Source organism: Mustela nigripes, chromosome 2 (assembly GCF_022355385.1).
Source record: "Mustela nigripes isolate SB6536 chromosome 2, MUSNIG.SB6536, whole genome shotgun sequence".
Taxonomy (NCBI): Eukaryota; Metazoa; Chordata; class Mammalia; order Carnivora; family Mustelidae; genus Mustela; species Mustela nigripes.
The window spans coordinates 171,789,110-171,803,155 of NC_081558.1; the positions used below are offsets into that span (position 1 = coordinate 171,789,110).

At 41.0% G+C, this 14,046-nt stretch overlaps 1 protein-coding gene across 3 annotated transcripts in view; it reads right to left on the minus strand.

The window, feature by feature from the left end:
* Positions 1-2,149: 2,149 nt before the first annotated feature.
* The window catches only part of COL8A1 (collagen type VIII alpha 1 chain), a 152,543-nt gene continuing 140,646 nt past the window's right edge, over positions 2,150-14,046 (minus strand). For 2 of the 3 annotated variants that reach the window (XM_059392100.1, XM_059392099.1), the window contains 2 exons: positions 6,752-7,082; positions 2,150-4,074 (listed from right to left, as the gene is read on the minus strand). In XM_059392100.1, the coding sequence (XP_059248083.1) occupies positions 2,165-4,074; positions 6,752-7,079 (2,238 nt within the window). In that variant the 5' untranslated portion in view covers positions 7,080-7,082 and the 3' untranslated portion in view covers positions 2,150-2,164. The remainder of the gene's footprint in view (positions 4,075-6,751; positions 7,083-14,046) is intronic. The other variant, XM_059392101.1, reaches the window with a different exon arrangement.

Below are 14,046 nucleotides of genomic sequence, written 5' to 3' on the forward strand. Positions count from 1 at the left end.
ATATACATACATATGCAATTGAGTAACAACCAATAAATAAGTTGGAAGGTATTTTTAAAAGAAGTTTGATCTTAACTAAAGAGGTACTGTCTCTCTTAACTTGGTGGAAATAAAAAGCCCATACATGTACAGATAAATACGGATTTACAGATCAGCTGATCAGACTTGCTTCCAAGCCGTTTCAATGCAGCTATACAGCAGAAGGAGCCCAATGGATCCCTGTTGCCTCCCATAGTCATCAGTCCAAAACCAGTATCCTCAAGACCAACTTGAAGGATGTTTGACCACATAGACGCTGTCTGCTTTGAAAATGAAGGTTGGGTCAGATATCTTTTGATGAAAAAAGTTTGTCATGTAAAAGCAGTGAATAAGAAACCCTCTGGTAATGAACTCATTTCTCTTCTTAAGAATTTGAGAAGAAATGGTGCTCATATACCATATAAGGGAAAGACACTTATTAGGTTAATGAGAATTTTCTTGATGGTTAAAGTGATTCAGATTTGACAGAGACACATTTCCATGTGTGTATATACCGTATTTATTTGTGTATTTTTCCATCTGTATCTTTCCCCTTAACTTCTCACTTTTAATTTTGAGAAACAGATACAAGATTCTACCACCACAGCCCCACATCATTTCCCCCTTTGCTTGTAGTATCAGCAGCAGACTCATAGCTGACTGAAATATTTTGCCTATGTTTTGAAACCAGATTTGAATGCCTGCAGTGGTTAGTATGTACCTAAGTAAAAACCTAGAAAAAAAGATACTTATTTTTCTCTTTAAACTTCTATTGACTCTTGACTTGTGCTGAGTATAAGGGGACAGAAGCAGCACGGGCTCTTATGCCCTTTGACATTTCACATAGCTCTTCCACAGTTTGCTTATAAAGAAGCAAACTTCTTTTCCTACAATTTTAGTACCTACACTCGGAAGTAGTAGATCCATTTTTAAATTTAAAACTTAAGAAATTATTTTTTCAAAAAGTTATTTTCCTATGTAATTCTGAAAAATTTTTTTTCCCCAAATAAAGAATGGCTTGGATTTTGGAAATTGAGTTTGGAACCTGAGACAACATTCCAATTTGCATAGATACTACACCAAGAAATTTCTTCAAAATTCAACCGCTACTGAAAAATAGCAATAGTCCCTTCATGGGTGAAACCTCATTGTAGTCATTTGAATGGTAGGGAAAGGAAGGGAATTTTTATACCCATGTAAACACAATTAAAAACTGATGTTGATAATGAACATTCCACAAAACTGGAAAGTTATTATTTTTTTCTTAAGACTTCCACAAGTTTATATTAGTTGAGTCATCATGGAAATTACATGGAAGGAAGGAAAAAAATTATAGAAAACAAAACAAAAAAGATCCTTGAGAAATAAGTGAATTAATTATGGCTCCTGTCTCCCAAGTGTTTTTTTTTTAGCTCCTTTTGGGGCACTGTCTTATGTCCCTCACATGTCTCATCCAGTGCGATGCACACAGAATTTACTGAGTAAATTACACCGCAGGTGACTGGCTCACTTATTCTTTTAGAGACAGGAGATACACAGTTCTGAGGAGGACTTGGCATCCATAAAAGACACAGCCTCTGACAGGAGGGAAATAGCCTTTGGGCTAAAAACCTTCTGCTCTCCTGACTCCCTCCCACTGGGGCTATCACACAACAGGACTCCTCCCCCACCTTCCTGGCAAAACATCTGCCCAAAGACAGAGGAAATTATGCAAATAAATACGGTAATTGTTATCATGGACATTTCCTTAAGCCATATTTAGAAATCTTTAAACAATATGAGCAAGTGACTTTCATTAGCTATGATCTTCCATACTGAAATATATTGACTGATCTGAATAAGCAGGTTATCATGGAAGCATATAACAATACAACAGCTAATATGATTCCAGTGGGTACAACACAAGTGTCAGTACTTGATACATAAATCTATCCCATCATTTTTAATTACAGGCTGCTATGCAGAGCATTCAACATGCATCTTAGTTTTTATTTGTACATGATGGTTTAGATTTTCACTTAAATATAACTTTCCAACTATATAAATGTTTTGAAGCAATTATGTTTTTCATTTGGATATTTTCGGTGTGCCATTTTCTTCTTTAAATCTCTTTTCTTTCTTTCTTTCTTTCTTTTCTTTTTTTTTCTTACATGGGATACAATAAATATCCTGAAAAGGAGGAATGGACATACTGCCCAGCATATAGTCCTGCAGCCTGTTCTGAGGGCATTTGGAGGAACACTCGGTCTCCTGGCCTGAGCAACAGCACTGCACTCCCAGACGCCTGGTCCAGAAAACCCTTTTTGTACTCATCATATGTGTACATCATGGGCTCGTTGTTCTTGAACAGAGCAACCCACACGTTGCCCCCCTTGCAGTGGATGTGGTAGGCGAAGTAGTAGACCCCAGGAACCTCGCAGGTGAAGATGCCCGTCTGGGGGTTGTAGTTCTGTCTGCCATTATAGAGCAGTTTGTCAAACTTCACGGGGGCCCCCACAGGTGGGAAAGGCGCAGTCAGCTCAGCTGTAAAAGCAGGCATCTCGTAGGCAGGCCCTCCATTCTTGCCCTTCTTAGCCCCATAGGCATGGGGGGGTTTCACTCCATCAATTCCCAGCCCCATATCGGGCAGATACTCTCCATGGGGTGGTGGTGTAGGGGGCATCACAGCTGGGGGTCCGGGGGGCCCTGGTGGGCCTGGGGGCCCTGGAAGTCCCGGCTGGCCTTGAGGACCAAGGGCACCAGGCTTCCCCGGAGGCCCATGAAGTCCTGCTACCCCAGGCTTCCCTACTCCAGGGAACCCAGGGGGCCCTGGGATGCCAGGTTCTCCTTTGGGGCCTGGCATTCCAGGTGGTCCAATGGGCCCACTTGGGCCTGCGATCCCTGGGATTCCTGGAGGGCCCTGTAAACCCTGGTCCCCTGGGATTCCTGGTTCTCCCTTTGGTCCCAGCAGCCCTGGAGCACCAGGGAGCCCTGGTAAACCTTTATGACCAGCTTCCCCCTTGGGCCCTATGGGACCTGGCAAACCCCTCATGCCAGGGGGCCCTACTTCACCAAGGAAACCAGGCTTTCCTGGGAAGCCCTGAAGCCCTGGCTCACCCTTGGGACCTGGTGGCCCCTGTGGCCCTACAACCCCACCTTCTCCTTTGGGTCCAGGGAAACCAATAGCACCTGGAGGACCCATAGGACCTGGGATTCCAGGCAGGCCTGGCTCTCCTGGGGGACCCCCTATTCCAGGGGCACCTATTGGTCCTTTCTCCCCTCTTGGTCCTAGAGCCCCAGGAAGACCCCCTATGCCCTTGTCACCTTTGGGTCCTGGGAAGCCTGGTTTTCCAATTCCTGGAAGGCCTGGGGGTCCCGGCAGCCCTGGCAGTCCTTGCTCCCCTTTGCCACCTGGAAATCCTGGCTGGCCAGGGATCCCGTCCTGGCCTGGTTTCCCAACTCCAGGTATCCCAGGAGGTCCTTGAACTCCTGGGACTCCAACAGGGCCTTGGGGCCCAGGTTCCCCTGGAGGACCTGGCTTTCCCAGGGGGCCTTGGGGCCCAGGGAAGCCTGTCACTCCGGGTTTGCCCACTCCTGGAAGTCCAACAGGACCAGGAGGGCCATGCATCCCTGGAGGACCCTTTAGGCCTGGCAAACCTGGCATCCCAAAGCCCTTCTCTCCTTTAGGACCCTGAAGGCCTGGAGGTCCTGGTGGTCCTTTTGGTCCTCGCTCTCCCTTTGCACCTGGTTGCCCTGGTAACCCTGGACCACCTGGTTTTCCAATGCCAGGAAGTCCGTGAGGCCCTGGAGGTCCTTGCGGCCCTGGGATCCCCATAGGCCCGATCTCCCCTTTAGGTCCAATTTCACCTTTTGCTCCAGGCATTCCCATGGCTCCTGGCTTTCCTGGCATTCCAGGCATACCTGGTTTTCCAATTCCAGGATATCCCTGTGGCCCTGGTTTTCCTTTGGTTCCAGGTATCCCATGACCTGGTAAGCCGGGGGGCCCAGGTGGTCCTCTTGGGCCAGGCTCTCCACGGGGACCTTGCTCCCCTCGTAAGCTGGCTAATGGTATTTCTACTGGGAGAGAGAGTGGGAGAGGGAGGAGGGAGAAGGGGGAAAAAGAGAGAAAAATTAATAGTTATTATTCTTCAAGGAAGTCATGATGATCATTATTTAGTTCTGACACCTTAGTCTATTACTTATCGAGAGGAAACACTAGGAATAATGTGTTCGTCTTCCAGGACTATCAGTACTTAGAACAATCAAGCTAATAATTGCTTTGTTATGTTTGAAATAGTGTTTGAGAACTGATATCTGTAGCTGCTTTTATCAACATTGGTTAAGGAGAAAAGCTAAAAAAATAAGGAAGAAACATTTTTCTAAGTACAAAACCTTTGTTATGGTGTGTTCTGTATGGGGATTTTGGAAAATTGAAAAAGAGATAAAGAAAAATCAAATTTGCCTGTAATCACTTGATATTTATATGTATTTCCATCTCATGTGTTCTAGGTGTGGGTGTGTATGTGCGTGTGTGTCTGTGTGTGTGTATTTTAAAGAATGGAGTCATTCTCCATTTTTATTTTTTTATTAGTTTATCTACATAATGCTGTATTTTTTCATGTCCTTGATTTTTTTTTATATAATAGCTTGTGGCTAAATAATATTTCCTTTTGTGTTGAAATATAGTATGATGCAAAAGTCAGGCAGGCCCCCCAAGAAAGGAAGGGAAAGAAATGGCTGAGATAATCCCCGAAGTGGAATATCAGCTCCCGAAGAGAAGCAAATTGGGAATACTTCATTTATGCTAAGTAGACAGTCTCGTACGATAACAGCATGTTATTTCTAAGCAGTGTGTAGGACATACTACGATATCAAGAGCATCTAGAGCAGGGTCATGTCTTCCTCATCAGGAGTCCTGGGTGTCCAGCACAGTGCCTGGCATGTACTCTGTTCTTAGCTAGGGTTTCCTGAATGACCAGCTCTAGCAACTCAAAAGTTTTTATGATGCTTTAATATTTACTTAGCATTTTTAATTACCCATGCCATTGATTTTCTCAACAAATCTTATTTTACTGACGAAGACAACTAGTTTCAGAGAGGTGTTCTTTTTTTTTTTTTTTTAATTGAAATATGGTTTACATACAGTATTATGTTATTTCCAGGTCTTTCATTTCTGGCCTCTAAGCCTCTTAACACCAAATTCACTAGTACCCCAGACCTAGAGTTCCTGCCTTTTTAGGGACCAGTAGGAATGGCCTCTACCTCCTCAAAGGGAATTGCTATGTTGATGCAATTCCTTTCCTACAAATGCTGAGTTTCTTAGGAATCCAGATGAACCTCATGAAGTTTTAAGAAAGTGTCTCTCACAGTGATAAGCATTTTGTAGGTGTTGAATAACGAGTGAATATGGCTAGAAGACAGTGGGAAAAATTGTCATCTCTACATTCAGTCCTTAGCCTTCACGGTCTCCTCTCAGTTTATTGGTTAATAGGTGTAGTAGCTTAATGAAAGCACTCTTCAAAACACTGGCATTTATCCAGCACCTGGTTCACAAAGTGCTTTCATTCATATAGACATATATATAAATATATATATTTATATTTACATTTATATTTATATATTCCTAACATAGTAGGTCTTTAACAACATTGCTCTCCCATTAAAGAAGACTGACTAGTCACTTTTTTTAATTTTGAGTTTTCCAAAGTTATTTACTGAAGCAGAAACAAGTCAGCCAGGTAATTGTTGGGGAAAACGCAGTTTTAATGGTATTCAAAGATACTTTTTAAAAGGTATTCTAGCACAAGTTTTTCTTTGTACACTAGATGATGCTGTAAACTTTCCTCAAAATCTTTTAAGGCTGTTGGTTCTTAAGAACTAGAATTTATTCCTATTTCAAATCTTGTGCTCTTGAAAAACCGCCGAAAAGCATTTGAAAGCTGTTTCTTTAAGATAATGGATTTCTTTTTTCTTTTTTATAATTTTTAAAAAAATTTTTATAAACATATAATGTATTATTAGCCCCAGGGGTACAGGTCTGTGAATCATCAGGTTTACAGTATACTTCACAGCACTCACCATAGCACATACCCTCCCCAATGTCCATTGTTTTTTTGTTTTTGTTTTTGTTTTTTAATTCTTACTGATAATATATTGCTGCACTGAGTCATGTGTGATTTTTCACTCGAGGGCTTCGTGCGTCATGCTGAGAAAATTTCATTGAAAACCTGCTCATCTCTAGTTTCAACCGTCTTAAGCAGAGGTGTCCTTTTTGCGTGAGTGTCAGTGAGAGGGAGTGAATCTGGATTGGTTTCCCTCAGGGTCAGGGAAGACAAGTTTGGAAGAGGCCAGAGCACTCCTGCTCTCTGCACCTTCCAGCAGCTTCCTGTAGGCTTGTCACTGCCCCCACCCCTGCCTGCTTTAATTCCCCCGCATCTGGCCCAGCTTCTGACACAAAAATAGATGCTCATTAAATAGTTGCGAAATGTTGGAAGAGATAATGAATAAGGGAGTAAAAATATGTTTTGTGCCATTTAATGCTGTTAAAATAATAAAGCACAACATAAAACAGTAATTTTGTTTGTATTTTTGAGTCCTGAACTTTTCAAGGATAAAGTTGAGGGCACCATAAACAATGACTGTCAGTAACACTTTCCAAAATAAAAATTTCTAAAATTTAGCTTCTCCCCCTGATCTTATAGTTTCAGATTTTAGAAAACTGGTGTTTCCTAACAGGACAGGAATATGATGTTACCTTTGCCTTTCTTAGGTGCTGCTTCCTTGCCCATTCTTGGCACTGGCTGAATTTCCTTCATATATTGGGGTAGATGTGGATACTCTTTGCCATACTGCATGTGGGGCAGCTCCTTGCCCATGCTAAGGCCATCTTTGCCCAAAGGCATGTGAGGTACTTGCTGGCCCAGAGGCTGGTATTGTGGAATTTGTGGTGGGATCTGAGGAGGAATTTGTGGTGGCAGCGGCTTGATCCCATAGTAAGCGCCAGCCTGAATGAGCCTGATGGAGCCCAGGGAAATGGTAAGCAGCACTCCCAGCAGCTGCAGAGGGCCAGGTGGTACAGCCATCGCCTGTGGAAGGAATGAATGCACCAACATGGTGAAAACTGGCAGGCCAAGTGACAAGTTTACTTAGAGAAAGAAGAGGGAGAAAAAGGAAACAATTTTTATCATCAGAACGTCCCCTGTGGAAGACAAACGAAAAGAAGAACGGTGTTACCTCTCAGTAGAAAACATGCAAAAAACAGAAAAGAGTAGGAACTGTCAAATGAAGGCAATCAGTGGGATTATAAACTGTGGGAAATACTGCTGTGTGTCCCCAGATATCAATTCTGCTTTCTTCCATAGTATTGGAACTCTTGATTTTTTAGCTGGAACAGAGCAACCCAGAATAAAGACATTTTAGCCGGGTGTGGTGATGTGAAAAAGTTCTGTCCAATTGGATGTAGTTGTAACGGGTACAACTTCCAAGAAGGATCCTAAAGAAGAGTGGCCCTGTTTTTCCTCTTCCTTGCTGCTGGCTGCTGTGTGGATATGTTACCTGGAAACAGATCAGAAACCATGGACCAGGAAGTGAAATTCATGTACTGTGCATGGTTTAGTAACAAGCTAGAATAAACCTCAGCCTTTGCTGAACATGAAGGCCCCTATTAATTCTTAGGTTTGAAATTTGTTTACACAATAAAGAGCTAAAGGTTTATCATCATCTTTAAATTACTGTTATTTTGAGTGTCACACATTTACACTAAACTTATTCCTAATAGTTAGGTTACGTTGGCCAAAAGGAGGCAAACTTGGTGGTAAGTTGGAATTTGTTAGTACGTGCCGAAATTCTATTCTAAGTGGAAACAGTAATTGATAGGCTGAGATTTTTCATCTGTCCTTTGCTTTGGTGCGGTCACAAATTAATGTAAGTGTTAAATAGCAAGCAAACAACAATAATGAAAACTGCACAAGTCTTCTGAATTGGAAGGAAGGTACTTCATGTGACAGTCCCAAAATATTTAAAAAATCACTATTATAATTACTCACATAATGGAATGCCATTTTGTTCTACTTAAATACTATAAAGTCGTTAATTTGGAATTTGCCTCATTGGACCTGGAGTGCACTGAAGTTTTTCTTTTATGAAAGAAACTTTTACGAAAGAAAGGAGTTTACAAGGCAAACTAGTTGTGTAAATAAAACAACGATATTTAGCCACTCATGAGAATGAACTGGAAAATCCCTTTAACAGCATCCTTTGCAATTTAACAGTTAGTGGAATAAATATTATTGGGGCTTATGTTTATTAAAAAAACACCTCAAAAAGACCTCTGGCTGAAAACCCAAAAACCCAGGGAACTGCAATGCCCACGAAGGCCCACTAGAGGGCAAGTGTGGCACATATTGAAGTCTGTTCTCCCGGGTACTGGGCATTGTAAGGCGCTTCCCACACCTTTTGAAAGGTCTTGATGAAAATCTGAATCCTCAGTGGAGTGTCATGATTATGCTGGAGAAAGAAATGGCAAGGTTTTCGCAATTTTTAATGTAAGAACTTTGAATAAACTCCTATCTCTAAATAACTGTAATTTCCATTCTGTGAGTTTGTTTTCTTTGCTTCTGTCTTACTTAATTCTGGATCATAGTTTTCCACTTCTTAGAAAATATGTGTTGACTTTGCAACATCCTATTCAAGAGTAATGCCAAGAGTGTGAACAGGCTACAGAAGAATTGGTTAAGGGGCACCTGGGTGGCTCAGTGGGTTAAAGCCTCTGTCTTCAGCTCGGGTGTGGTCTCAGGGTCCTGGGATAGAGCCCCATGTCTCTCTGCTCAGCAGGGAGCCTGCTTCCCTTCCTCTCTCTCTGCCTGCCTCTCTGCCTGCTTGTGATCTCTCTCTGTCAAATAAATAAATAAAATCTTTAAAAAAAAAAAAGAAGAAGAAGAAGAAGAAGAATTGGTTAATAAAAAGCACCTAAGAAAATATTTAATGGAATCTCTACCACAAAAGTCACTGCTTTACAATTTTTCTCAGTATACTAACTAGTCATTTTCCCCCAAAACATCTGTCAGCAAAATGATTTATAAAATGTTCTCCATTTCATAAAGTCTCAAGAACTGTTTGATTCAAATGTGCTCGAAATAATACATGTGTTGGTAAATGGGAGGAGATAGAAAGTAGTTATTTTCTGTCTAAGAATAATTACTATAAACCATTTGGAAAGAGCTACAAAATTAGTATTGATTTATAGTTGGTAATAGTCAGTTTTATTCTAGATGGGAAAAGAAGAACATGTGTAAGTACTCAATGATAAATTTATTAACTACTTACCAAACACAATGCTAAACCCATCCAGGGACTACAAAGGTAAATATAAAATGGTCAATGGGGCCTGCCCCCACAGAAGTTATACTTTTTTAGTAGGCATGACAGATGTATAAACTATTCATGAGTAGCAAGGGATATCCACAACAAAAGTAAATTTCCCACCCACTTCCATCTAGTGGCTTCAATCCCTTCCCTTGGAAGTAACAGCTTTTCCCATTTTCCTCATATGTTTCTGGAGATGTTCTAAGAATATGCATATATACTACACACACCTTTAGGACACAAATTACAGTATACTATACATACCACTATTCTTTTCTTTGTCCACTCAGAAAACTGGAACTTCAGACCTTATTTCTCAGTTTTATGTGTCTGAACAGATCCCTTCAACTTTCTTATTTGTTAAAAATAAGACCCGGTTGTTCTCTAACGTCCTTAACATTCAGTGTCTAAGGCAGTCACTAGAGAGTTGAACATGCTAACCCAGACCAGAAATGTATGGTGATACCTGGTGATGTCTAAGCTGGGACTTAATTCTATCTTTGGGGATGACGGAATTTAATTACTAAATCCTGAACTTGGGGAGATGTCTTTAAGAATAAACTAGCATGTTTGGCTCTTCACCTTTCCATCAGTTCCGTGAATGTGTTGGATTATACTTAATAATCTTTAAACCAGGACAATCTAATGAAACATTGGAAAACTGGAAGGAAGTGAAATGCCTGGGAAGAAGACCAGTTGAATACCAATGGCCCAGTGGGATCCTACTTTACTACAATTATTTCCTCTTGCAGGCTTGGCCTTTCTCTCCTGAAAACCACCTCCTTTGGTCTGCCATCTGCCATTTCTTTGGCTCTTTATTTAAATAAACTTTGTTCAGTTTCAACTTGAGTATTTATATAGGGGCCCTGGTTAGAATTTACCTCTTGACTTATCCTTACTAATTTCCCTCTTGTCCCTGAGGATATTTTTGGTGGTCAAAGTGGTGTGGTGGTTCTCCCCAAATCACTCAAAAGAACATCAGATTTGTTTAATGCTATACAAACACCTGGTGGGGGGAAGGAGCCTTGGAATTTCTGCTGGGAGAAATGGTGGTAATGGGTTTTCTTGCCTCTTTTTCCTTTTTCTGGGGATGCACAACAGAATAATGCTGTTTTCTTAGATTTGTGTTCTAGTTGCTGTTCCAGTCACTGTTTTCTTAGATTTCTATTTGATAACATGCATGTGTGTGTGTGTGCGTGTGCGCACTTGACTACGCATGAACATAAACATACATAATGTGTGTGGACAGTGGATCTTTGCCAGTCAGCCCAACCAGTGATGGGTTTCATGTCATTATGTAGAAGAAACCAAAGACCTGGAGCTGAGTTGTAGTGCTGCCATTCACTGTGTCTACGACTTGGGGCAAGTCCCTTATCTTTACTAAGCCTCAGTTTCCTTCCCTATAAAAGAGCAACTAATTTAAGTTATTATTAATGGATTGTGACCAAAAAGACAAATCAAAACCAACTGAAATGTCAAAGACTTTCAAAGAAGGGTACTAGCCAAAATAAATGTGAGGTTAACTGCAGTAATGATAAACCCAAGATGAATAAAACAATAATGGCCGTTAAAATGTACTTGTTAAAAATGGCAAAAAAGAACAGCTGAACCAAGGCAGTTATTCATTCTGGTGTCAGAATCGCCAATCCTAATCATTTTGAACAGCCCTAAATAGTTCCCTGTATTTGGGAAGGGCTGCAGAGAGTTTCAGTTTCCTCATGTGACCTGTAATGTATATAACAGAATAATGTGATACATATTATTTTAGACGCTCCTCAGCATTTTATTTGTACATTTATCCCTGTGAGATTTTGGCTTGCTGTGCAGAATAATGTTTAAGTATTTGAACCTTCAGTTCTTGCCCTAAGTCCAACTTTCCCTTTCACATGGTGCTAAAACTGTGTGCATATCCGCACATGTGTGTGTTTGCATGTGTGCGTGCGCGCGCGTTTGTGTGTGTGTGAGTGTTGTGAACAAGCTTCTCTCATCTGTTGCTGGGCAGCCCTTCACGCAGGATTTATGGTTTCTCACATCCTCAGATTTATCGCTCCTGAAGCAAGGGGCAGTCAGACAGAATACTACCCCTGCAATATTCACCAGAATTGTCTTCCTGGCTTTCCCATGCCTCTTAAAGAAGTTCTGTCCTGTTTGCATTTCTCGGAGCAATTCATTCATTTGGCGTAGGTAGGTAAGGAGTGCCTATTAATTGTTACCGTGAGGGGTACTAGAGAAAGGAGTGAATTAGTTGAACTCACATTCCAGTGGGGGGAGACAGGCAATAATAAACAACTGGAAGATAAATTTTTCAGTTTTAGATTTGAGTGCTGTGAAGAAGACAAAGCAGGGGGAAGGGTTCAAAAATGACTCGAGGTAGAAGACGCTGCTTTGGAAAGGGTGGTGGAAGACACCTCTGAGAAAGCCAATTTTGGTTAGAGATGTGAAAGTTGGGAGGCTTATTTGTCTTTCAAGACACAATACTAAAAACCCCCAGAAAGTCCTATTTATCAAAATGGTAGTTATAGGTGACCTTCACTAATGTAAACCATTGTTTCAAAACTCAATTCTTCATCTTCAGCTATCCTCATTTTGACTTCTCTATTGTATTCTTTTTTTTCCCGGGAGGTTTCTTCTTTTTTTCTTTTTAATCTTTCTCCAGATTTCAGCCCTATTTGTATAGGTTTGCTAGGGCTGTCATAGCCAAGTATCTTAGACTGGGTGGTTTAAACAACAAAAATTTGTTTTCCCCCAGTTGTGGAGACTAAAAATCAGAGAACAAGATGTTGGCATGGTGGGTTTCTTCTGAGACCTCTCTCCTTGGCTTGTAGATGGCCATCTTCTCTCTATGTCTTCACATGATCTTCACATGATCTTTCCTTTATAAGGACACCAGTCATGTTCAGTCAGAGCCTCTCCTACTGACCTCATTTTAACTTGATTTCCTCTTTTAAAAAACCTCTTTTCATATACATGGGGCGCCTGGGTGGCTCAGTGGGTTAAAGCCTCTGCCTTCGGCTTAGGTCATGATCCCAGGGGCCTGGGATTGAGCCCTAAATTGGGCTCTCTGCTTGGCCAGGAGCTTGCTTCCCTTCCTCTCTCTGCCTCTCTGTCTGTCAAATAAATAAAATCTTAAAAAACAAAAACAAATACAGTCACATTTGGATGTACTAAGGGTTAGGACTACAATATAGGAACGAGGGGGACAAAACTCAGCCCATATCATCAACCATTCCTCTAGAGCAACCTAATTCCTACCTCTTCTGTGAAGTCTTCCCCACCTTAACCATCATTATCTTACTTGTCCTACTGAAAATTCAACAAAAGTTAAATGCAGCTCATCAACAGTGTGTTTTTTCCTATTGTTTTTTTTTTTTTTTTTTTTTTGTCCACAGGACCCCAACATGATTGCAAACTTCCTGAGGACAAGGAAATATGTGATATTCTTTGGATTTTCTTATATTTATTGAAAGAGCTTGACAGTCGAAACTCTTGGTATTGATAGGTGCGTTAGAAAACATCTCCTTCAGCCTCACTCTGCATTTAGAATCCTGTATACAACAGTTGCTGACAGAAAGCCCTCATATTTCCAACTTGAATATTAATAATGGTAGAAACATTCATAAAGCAACCTATTATCATGTGCAACTTTTTTTTTTTTTTAAGATTTGTTTATTTTGGAGAGAGAAAGAGCACAAATAGGGAAGGGGCATAAGGGGAGAAGAGGGGAGAATCTCAAGCAGACTCCCTGCTGAGCATGGAAACGAATGTGGAGCTCTATCTCATGACCTTCAGGTTATGACCTGAGCCAAAACGAAGAGTCAGTCACTTAACTGACTGAGCCACACAGGCGCCCCATGTCATACAATTTCTGTTGTTATTTTTATTTCCTGAGCAGCTGATTCAGAATGGCAGTGCACATGTGGCTTACTTTTAGTGGGAGCTGGGAAAGGAACATTAAAAATACATCACCAAATTGGCTAAGGCAAAAAAGGAATGATTACATGACCTTTTAATATCAGGCCAATAAGCCCACCTTAGGATCATCTTAGGGATATGGAAATTTATTGCATAATTGATTAACATTACAGATATTAACTCTAAACTATGTTGACCAGGATTTGGTTCTACTGCCCTTTACTATGTTAACCAATATTTTATCTAACTTAGCATTATCTCAGCATTCTTTTTAACAAGCTCATTACAATAAAAAAACCCAGGTTTATAATATTTTATTTCAAACCCACTTTGTCATCATGTTAAATAAAACTTTGACATGTTCATTTGTGAATGAGAATTCTGTGGGGACACACAAAAAAATCAAAAACCTAAATATAGGGGCGCCTGGGTGGCTTAGTGGGTTAAACCGCTGCCTTCAGCTCAGGTCATGATCTCAGGGTCCTGGGATCGAGTCCCGCGTCGGTCTCTCTGCTCAGCAGGGAGCCTGCTTCCCTCTCCCTCTCTCTGCCTGCCTCTCCATCTACTTGTGATTTCTCTCTGTCAAATAAATACATGAAATCTTAAAAAAAAAAAACAAAACCTAAATATAGGCAGCATTGGATAGTATGGAGAAAAACAAAGCAGGAGAGGTTAGGTAAGGAGGTAGATGGTTATTATTTGTTGAGGTTATGTTCTTTGAAACCCATTTTACTATAGAAACTGAGTCTTCTGTGCTTGAGTGGGCTGGCCCCT